The sequence below is a fragment of the Pogoniulus pusillus genome, chromosome 29 (assembly GCF_015220805.1).
Source record: "Pogoniulus pusillus isolate bPogPus1 chromosome 29, bPogPus1.pri, whole genome shotgun sequence".
Taxonomy (NCBI): Eukaryota; Metazoa; Chordata; class Aves; order Piciformes; family Lybiidae; genus Pogoniulus; species Pogoniulus pusillus.
Window position 1 is genome coordinate 17,820,407 of NC_087292.1, and position 8,792 is coordinate 17,829,198.

Genomic DNA, 8,792 nt, shown 5'->3' on the forward strand with positions numbered 1-8,792 from the left:
TCACGCTCACTTTCTGTCTGGCATCACTTTATTGCTCACTCTGAGCTGTGTCACCGGCCCCACTGCACCCCTCTGTGAGGAGGGGACTCCATTCTGTGCACTGCCCACTCATCAGCCCAGTGGCAGCGTGTGGTGGGCAAGGGGGCAGCCAGGGGCACAGCTCCTCCCAGGCAGCTGGCCAGCTGCTGTGGGGGAGCTCTTGGCACAGGGGCAAGCCAGGGCAGAGTCCTCAACACCTCACTCGTGTTTGCAGAAGCTCTTGAGTGGTGGTGGCAGATCCAGGCCGTCGATGGCCAGGCGGTGGATGATGTGCTTCTGGATGACCAACCGGCAGAGGGTCTGCAGGGAGGGCACTGGAAGAGAGCAGACAGGAGCTGAGCTGGGCAAGGAGTGTGGAGGACACAGGCCCCAGGGTTCCCCTGTGGCACCGGGGTTTGTGGCAGCAGTGGTGAGCTCAGCTGTGGCAGGAGCAGGCGGTGGGCAGAGCTGGTGCCAGGCTGGGCTGGGAGCTTGAGGGCCCTGGGCAGCAAAGCTCTTCCCATGACTTGGAGCAGGTTGGGAGGGCAGAAATGTGCCTGACCTGCAGTTTCCATGTCTGGCTTGAATTGGTTTTGCCCAGGGGCTGCTGTGCAGCTCCCCAGCATCTCACATGCCCACAGTGTGCATTCCTCCAGATCCCTTCATCTGCTTGCAATCATAGAACCGTGGAAGTGTTTTGGCTGGAAAAGAGCTTTCAGGCCACCAAGTCTGAGCGCTGCTGCAGCACTGCCAGGTCACCACTGAGCTGTGTCCCTCAGCACCACATCTCCATGGCTCCGAAACATCTCCAGGGATAAGCACTCCACCACTGGCTTGGGCTGTCTGGGCCAGGCCCTGGCAATCTTTTGAGGCAAGAAATCTTTCCTTCTGCCAGTGCCAGGACTGGCACTACTGCTGCCTACAGGGACTACTCCTGAGCCTTTGGGACAGCCATCCCCAGAGCCGTTGCCATGGGTGCCCATGTGGGCTCTGCCTGGTTACCACTCTTGTGACATACCCCAGTGGGGTTCCTCCTGCCTCGCGTGCCCCAGCAGTGCAGGGGCAATTAGCTGCTGTCCTCGGATGCTAAACAGGAGCTGGCTCCAGCACAGCCTTGGGGCTTTGGTTCATCTGCTGCCACCAAGATCATGGCCACCCGGTGCCCAGACAGCTGCTGACCTTGGGCTGCGGCCGGGCAGCTGGAGCAGCGCTTATCTCCGCTTTGGCGCGGGGCGGCATCGTGCTGGGTGATGGGTGGCAGATGCCCTCTGCCTTTCTTGCCCTCTGCACCACATTGCTGGCAGCTCAGCTGCTCACTTCTGCTTTTCACTTCACCAGCCTGCAGCTGAACCGCGCCTGGTCTGAATCTGAGCCCTGCGGACTCACTGGAAGGGAGGAAGCCAGATTGTGCCTCTGCAGCGGTGCCAGTGCCAGTGCCAGCTCTTGAGGACCCACAGCCAGAGGTACATGTTGCCAGCCCGAATCCCTCCTGAGCGGTCAGGGATGGCAACAGGAGAGGCCCTGTGAGGTGGCCTGTGTCAGTGTCCCCTCAGCCAGCCCTGGGCTGGAGGCTTTGGCACACTTCCTCCCACGTTTGGCTAAGCAGGCAGTGAGGCAGGAGAACCCCACATTCCAGCCCTGGGACAGGAGCTTTGTGCCAGTGGCAGATGCGGTGGCTCCTGCTGGTGGAGGGCAGCCAGCACCCTGGTGGTCGCTCTCCTGCCTCACCTAATTCTCCATCTCTGCTGTTCCAGCACGGTGCTAATTAGCTGTCATTAGCCAGCCCTGGCCTTCCTGCCCCACCGCAGCTGGTCGAGGCACTCTGGGCATTGCCCAATCCCTGGCAGCAGCGCCGAGAGTCTGCCCAGGGCACCCTGCAGCCGGGGCATGCAGCAGACACGGGGGCACAGTGCGTGTGCTTGGGTGGGTGGCAGGGTGCAGCCGGATGTTTTGATGCCAAGGCAGGAGAATGCCTGCCTCTTGGCTGCCACGTGCCCATTGGCAAAGCTGGGCACAGTGAGGGCTCACCAGCCTCTCAGAAGCACCTCTTGTGTTGGGCTCTGCTCAGGGGTGTCAGGCTGGCCAGGGCTGAGTGTAGCACTGAGGGGGCACAGCTCCATGGTGCCACAGCCACCAGAATGCCCACCTCTGTCACACTGTGGCTGGGAGCTGATGTGGGTTCTGCCCTACCTCTGGTGCAGTCCCACAGGGCAGAGCTTTGGGCAGCACCACCTGGCAGTGGGGTGGGGTCTCACCCACTCTCCACGGGGCCCAGAGACTCCCCTCTACCTTCTGCCCCATGTACCTCTGCCATGTGGCACTGCTGGGGACTATGAGGTGACCCACGGGAGCCCCCTGCCCAGCTCCTGGCACGTCCCCCCGGGCAGGGGCAGGTACCTACAGCCATACTCCACCGGGATGACCCGGACGCTCTTGGTGGAGGCGAAGACATCGACAACGGCGTAGAGCGGGCGGGTGGCGGGCAGGCGGCGGGCACTGGGCCCCATGTCCTCTCCGTTGATGATGATGTGCATGTCGGCGGTGCCGTCGGGCTGCGGGGCGTACAGGACGCCGATGCGGCTGCGCCGGGCGGTGGCTGGCAGCGCGTTGGTCCTGTAGAGCTCGTCCAGGATGTGGCTGTAGCGGCCGGGCCGGCTGCGCCCCACCAGCGCGTCGCGGGGGATCCGCACCTGCGCTACCAGCAGGAAGGGCTCCCAGGGCGGGCACCGTGCCCGTGCCGGCGCCTCCTCCCCGTCCGGCTGCACGCGGTTGTGGCTGCGGGTGATGGCAAAGACCCAGGTGTCCCCCAGGTTGACCAGGTCTGGCAGCGAGTACTCGGGCACCACCTCGAGGCTCTGGGGGTCGTGGGCCGTCAGCCCCACGCGCAGGTGCCCGCACCAGCCCTTCTCCTTCTCCTCGATCTCCACCAGGAAGATCTGCCCCGGCGCCAGCGGCTCCTGGCTGAAGCAGAGCCCGTTGGCAAAGCTCTCCACTCGTGTGGCCCGCATGCGGGAGGCGTCCAGCTGGACGTTGGCGCCGTGGACGCGGTGGAAGCTGGTGGCGAGCCGGCACCGGGCAGCCATTGCTGCCGCCGCTATTTTTAACCGTCCCTATCACAGCTGCCGTGAGGAGGTGACCGGGACAGCCCCGCTGGGCTGGGACAGCCTGGCTGCCTCGGGGGTCCTAGTGCCTACAGGGCAGGGTGGGAGGGCACCCTGCGGCTGATGGGACACAGCCAGGGCACAGTTGGACCCTACTGGCACTCCACACAGTACCCATCAGTGCCCATCTGTGCCCATGGTGCCAGGCAGTGCCTGGTGATACTCTGCAGCGCTCAGTCGTGCCAAGCAATGTCCCTCTATGCCACAATGCTTGGTAACACCCTGTCTGTCTGTGCCCAGCTGCCCCCAGCTGGGCCCAGGGGTGGTCAGTTGTACCTAGCGGTGCTCAGCAGTGTGTACTGTGCCCTTCATTGCCTGGCTGTAGCCGGTTGTGTCCTGTGGTGCCTGACAGCGTCTGGTGACACCTGGCAGTGCCCAGCAGCGCCAAGGCCGTGCCTCGTGGTGCCCAGTGGCCCCCGGCAGTGGCCGACTGTGCCTGGTGACATCACCGAGCGCTCAGCTGTGCCCGGCTGTGCCCACCAGGGCACCACCGCTGTGCTGCCAGCTGCCAAGGCAGTGCCGCTTGCGCTGGGAGCCCTGGGGACAGGGACCCCTGCGGACGGGCACCGCCGGCCCCGGGACCCCTCCGTTGCCCCCCGGGGCCCGGCCCGCGAAGCCGCTCCCACGTGCGCGCGCCGGGCGCTGATTGGCCAACCAATGGGCCCGCCCCTGTCACGTGACTCCGGGAGGTCATATGGGCGCGTGTCACGTGCCCCCGGGCTCAGCGCCGCCGGGAGCCGGGACCGCGGGGTCAGCGCGACGGGGCTCCGGGGGGACCGCGGGGTCAGCGCGACGGGGCTCCGGGGGGACCGCGGGGTCAGCGCGACGGGGCTCCGGGGGGACCGCGGGGTCAGCGCGACGGGGCTCCGGGGGGACCGCGGGGTCAGCGCGACGGGGCTCCGGGGGGAGCGCGGGGTCAGCGCGACGGGGCTCCGGGGGGACCGCGGGGTCAGCGGGACGGGGCTCCGGGGGGACCGCGGGGTCAGCGCGACGGGGCTCCGGGGGGACCGCGGGGTCAGCGCGACGGGGCTCCGGGGGGAGCGCGGGGTCAGCGCGACGGGGCTCCGGGGGGACCGCGGGGTCAGCGGGACGGGGCTCCGGGGGGACCGCGGAATCAGCGTGACGGGGCTCCGGGGGGACCGCGAGGGGCGGGGGTCAACCGGGATGAGCGGCACCGGCGGCGGCACCAGGCCGGGACTGGGAGAGCCTGAGGGAATGGACCAGCCCAGTACCGGGAGGGCAGGGGCGTGCCGGGGTCAGCGGGGCGGGACGCAGAGCTGGGCTGGCACCGGGACCGCGCGAGGGACCCGGCTACGGGGATGGACCGGGTCGGGAGGGTGGCACCGAGCCGGGAGCCGGGACCGTGCGAAGGACCTGAACTAGCCTGAGAGACCGGGACGGGTCGGATCCGCCTGGGTGTGGGGCACTGCTGGGACTGCAGCCGTTCCCTGTTAGCAGTGCCCGAGCCCCCACTCTCCCCCCTGCAGATGGGGCCGGTGCTGCCGTGGGGACTGCTGCTGCTGCTGGGGCTGAGCCGAGCCGCCCCTACGGGCCATGAGGTGACCTTCCTGCCCGGGCTGGCCAAGCAGCCCTCCTTCCGCCAGTTCTCTGGCTACCTCTGTGCCGGGCCGGGCAAGCACCTGCACTACTGGTATGTGGATTCATGCTGGCATTGGGCTGGTGCCAGGCTGTGCCCTGTACAGCCAGGGCAGCTACCAGGCTGTGCCTGAAGCAACCGAGGCGGGGTTTGGTCTGGCACTGATGGTGATGTGTCCACAGGTTTGTGGAGGCCCAGAGCAACCCCCAGGGCAGCCCTTTGGTGCTGTGGCTGAACGGGGGCCCAGGCTGCAGCTCAATGGAGGGCTTCCTGAAGGAGCATGGTCCCTTCACGGTTAGTAGCCACAGGCGTTCTGTGGCTCAGGGGCTGGCAGGCTGCGTGTCACAAGCTGTCCTGCTGGGACCAGCCTGGTTGTGCCTGTGGGTCACCACCTTCTGCCTCCCCAGATCCAGCCCGATGGGGTCACACTGAAGTACAACGACTATGCCTGGAACAAGGTACGGGGGTGAGGCTGCTGCGCTCCACAGCTGCGGGGAGAGCCTGGCCCTGAGCCAAGCCCTCTTGCCCAATTCGTGGTGCTGAGTCCTCCCACAGCCCCCACCATTGCTGTGCTGTGGGGCAGGAATGTGGCCCTGCCACTGGCAGCCCTCGGCCTCGCCAAACCAAGAGGAGTGTCTCTGATCTCTGCTGTCCCTGCAGATTGCCAACATACTTTACCTGGAGTCTCCTGCTGGTGTTGGCTTCTCGTACTCCGAGGACAAGAAATATGGCACAAATGACACAGAGGCAAGTGGCCTGGGCTGCCAGAGGCGACCTGCCTCCTGCCCCCCCCCCCAGCCTGGGCACAGTGGGTCTGGCCTAGCTGCCTGACCCCTGTGCCCTCCTGCCCACAGGTTGCTCACAACAACTACCTGGCACTGAAGGACTTCCTGCGGCTCTTCCCCGAGTACGCCAAGAACGATCTGTTCCTCACTGGGGAGAGCTACGGGGGCATCTACATCCCCACGCTGGCCGAGTGGGTGATGCAGGACCCCAGCCTCAATCTGAAGGTGTGTGGCTCTGCCACTGGCACGCAGGACCCCCTCTGGGGTGTAGGGCAGGCCTGGCCCTGCAGCCTTTCATCTTCTGAGGTGCTGGCAGACGCTGCTGGTGGACGTGTCTGTCCGTGCTGCGGTGAACCGGGGCAGTGTCCTCCGGCGCCCCAGACCCTTCCTGTTCCCTCTGTGGAGTAAACAGAAGCCACATCTGCTTCCTGCTGCTGCTGCAGCTGCCCTGCTGGGAGCTGGAGCACAGCAGGGTTGTTTTCCTCTTGCCTCGCAGGGAATCGCCGTGGGAAATGGCCTCTCCTCCTATGAGATCAATGACAATTCCCTGGTTTACTTTGCCTATTACCACGGGCTGCTGGGTACCGAGTGAGTGGAGGGGGCAGCAGGGTGGTGGCCACAGGGGTGATGGCTTGCCACCCCTCTGCCAGCTGGATGGGGCTGGCTGGGTCAGTGGTGTGTGGGATGGAAGTTCCTGGCCCAACTGGGGCCAGCAGCTGGGCTGTGGGGGTGGCCACTCATCCTAGGCACCTCCCATGGGTATTTGTTCATGTGCCATGCAGGGCACCAGGCCAAGGCGCATGCCGTGGTGCTGCTGGGCAGGGAGGCTGTAGCCAAGGCCACTGGCTTTGGTGGGGTTGCTGCCTGGGCACCGTGGTGCAAGTGCCTTGGTCTCTGCTCACAGGCTGTGGCGGGACTTGCAGGCCTTCTGCTGCTCCCAGGGCAAGTGCAACTTCCATGACAACTCCAACTTGAACTGCACCCTCAAGGTGAGGGGAGCCAGACCCCCCCCCAGAGCATGTGCACAGCACCAACCCACCTTGCTGCAGACAGGCCCATGGGCCCTGGAGCATCCTGCTGAGTCCCAAATCCTTCCTGTGGCTCCCTGCAGATGCAGGAGATGATTCAGATCGTGGAGGAGTCTGGCCTCAACATCTACAACCTCTATGCCCCGTGCGACGGTGGTGTCCCTGGGAGCATGAGGTGAGAGTGCCCCACTTGGAAAGGAGTCTCCAGGCACTGGCTCACTCGGGTTTGCTGGATCCTGGCTGACAGAGGGCTGTGGTGAGCTGTGCCAAGTGGAGCCTGCCTGGGCTGCTCCTGCAGACTCCCCAGGGAGGAGCCCTCCAGAGCTTTCAGTCTGCCCCATGCTCGTTCGGGCTGCAGGTACGAGGGTGATTGTCTCATCACACACGACTTGGGCAACTCCTTCATCCGGATGCCTTTGAGGTTCTCCTGGCGGCAGGTGAGCCCAGGTGCCCGTGCCACTGGGCTGCCGCTGGGCGAGTGGGGCAGAGAGCAGCAGCTGCTGCAGGGTGGCACTGGGTGCTGCTGTGGCAAGGACTCCCTTTACTGTCTCAGAACCTGTTCCGGATGCCGGTAGCTCGGAATCACGTCCGGATGGACCCACCCTGTACCAACTCCACCGCTCTCAGGGTGTATCTGAACTCTCCGGAGGTGAAGAAGGCTCTCCACATCTCCCCCGATGCCCCGGAGTGGGACGTGTGCAGGTGAGAGAGCTGCGGGCGGGGAGGGATGGCTGCAGGTGGCAGCAGACAGCTGATGCCAGTGCTTCCTCCGCAGCTTCGAGGTGAACCGCGGCTACAAGCGCATCTACATGCAGATGAACGACCAGTACTTGAAGCTGCTGGGAGCCACGGTGCGTGCTGGGGAGCCCCCTGGGCCCTGGCACCAGCTGTGCCAACCTGACTGGGGCTGCTGCCCTGTGAAATTCTCACCCTCCTCCTGCCCCGCAGAAGTACCGGATCCTGGTGTACAATGGGGACGTGGACATGGCCTGCAACTTCCTCGGTGACGAATGGTTTGTGGACTCCCTCTGCCAGAAGGTAAATTGGGAGAGCAGGGCCTGGGCCAGGCTGGTCCCTGGCTCCAAGCTGTGCAGCCAGCTGTGGTGAGAGGGCAGGCAGCCTGGCACTGAGGGCGCTGCTGCTGGTCCCAGGTGCAGGTGGCTCGCCGGCCCTGGCTCTACTCCGAACAAGGCGAGAACCAGATCGGAGGCTTTGTGAAGGAGTTCACCAACATTGCCTTCCTTACAGTCAAGGTAGGGCTGTGGCACACGTGCCAGACATCAGTGCTGCGGGCACTGCGGCAGCGCAGGCTAAGCTGTGGGCCATCTAGGGCTGGCATCAACCTTTTGCTGCCCATTCCTCACAGGGAGCTGGCCACATGGTGCCCACGGACCGGCCGCTCGCTGCCTTCACCATGTTCAGCCGCTTCATTAAGAATGAGCCTTACTAGTGTCTGCAGAGGCAGTGCCCGCCTGCCCGCCTGCCCTCACCGCTGGCACCTCCTGCATCGCCTCTCCCAGCTGTGCCTGGGCTCCCTGCACCATTGAACAGGGTCACTGCTGTGGCTGCTGGAGCTGGCTGGGCTGGCCAGGTCGGGGCCAAGGGCTCTGGGGCTGTGTCCTTGCTGGGTGAGGAGCTGTGCCCCTGCTGCAGCTACCTCCTTGCTTCTGGGTTCCCGTCTCCCCTGTCCCTGCCTGGGGGGCTGCTACTGGTACAGGGGGCAGCCGCAGCACATCCCCACAGCCCTGGGCAGGCTCCAAGGCAGCTGCCTCTGCCAAGGAAGCACAATTCACATGGGGGCTGCTCCACGGGGGCTCTCTGCTCCTGTCCAACTCCCTCCCACATCTGATCCCAGGGAAGGAGGCTTTACCACGGAGCTGATCCCACCACCCACTCCCTGCCCAGGGCACACCGTGCTTCTGGGACCTGGCAATAAATTCTCTGAACAAGGTGCTTCTGCCCCTCATTGCCCAGCTCTTGGCACCCCCTGTTCTGCTGCCCCTGCTGCACTTTGCTTTCCGAGGACCAGCGCTGCACAACAGGGATCCTGCAGCAAGTGCCAGGGTGGAGGCAGTGCCCTGTTCTCTGCAGGGGGTCACTGAGGCCTAGAATTGAGCTTCCCACAAGAGCAGATGTTGAGCAGCTGCCCTGAGCCCCTCTGCGAGCAGCCTGGGCTGGGTCTGCCTTTGAGTCCCTCTGCTGC

The 8,792-nt window shown here is 65.1% G+C and overlaps 2 protein-coding genes across 3 annotated transcripts; one reads left to right on the forward strand and one right to left on the reverse strand.

Annotated features, from left to right (window-relative positions):
* Nucleotides 1-10: 10 nt before the first annotated feature.
* On the reverse strand, nt 11-3,988 carry NEURL2 (neuralized E3 ubiquitin protein ligase 2). Its single transcript, XM_064167981.1, has 2 exons — nt 2,420-3,988; nt 11-353 (listed from the first exon to the last, which is right to left on the reverse strand). The coding sequence occupies exons 1-2, from the start codon at nt 3,099-3,101 to the stop codon at nt 238-240; spliced, it is 798 nt and encodes a 265-aa protein (XP_064024051.1). The 5' UTR covers nt 3,102-3,988; the 3' UTR covers nt 11-237.
* Nucleotides 1,382-8,540, forward strand: CTSA (cathepsin A). Of its 2 annotated transcripts, none has more exons than XM_064167977.1 (15): nt 1,382-1,481; nt 4,667-4,830; nt 4,959-5,070; nt 5,184-5,234; nt 5,437-5,523; nt 5,631-5,786; nt 6,058-6,149; nt 6,466-6,550; nt 6,673-6,764; nt 6,948-7,026; nt 7,143-7,291; nt 7,365-7,440; nt 7,538-7,627; nt 7,741-7,842; nt 7,956-8,540. In XM_064167977.1, exons 2-15 carry the CDS (start codon nt 4,667-4,669, stop codon nt 8,037-8,039), a joined length of 1,419 nt encoding a protein of 472 aa, XP_064024047.1. In that variant the 5' UTR covers nt 1,382-1,481; the 3' UTR covers nt 8,040-8,540. The 2 variants fall into 2 exon arrangements, with proteins under 2 accessions (XP_064024047.1, XP_064024046.1); XM_064167976.1 differs by lacking the exon at nt 1,382-1,481 and adding an exon at nt 3,853-3,929.
* Nucleotides 8,541-8,792: the final 252 nt, after the last annotated feature.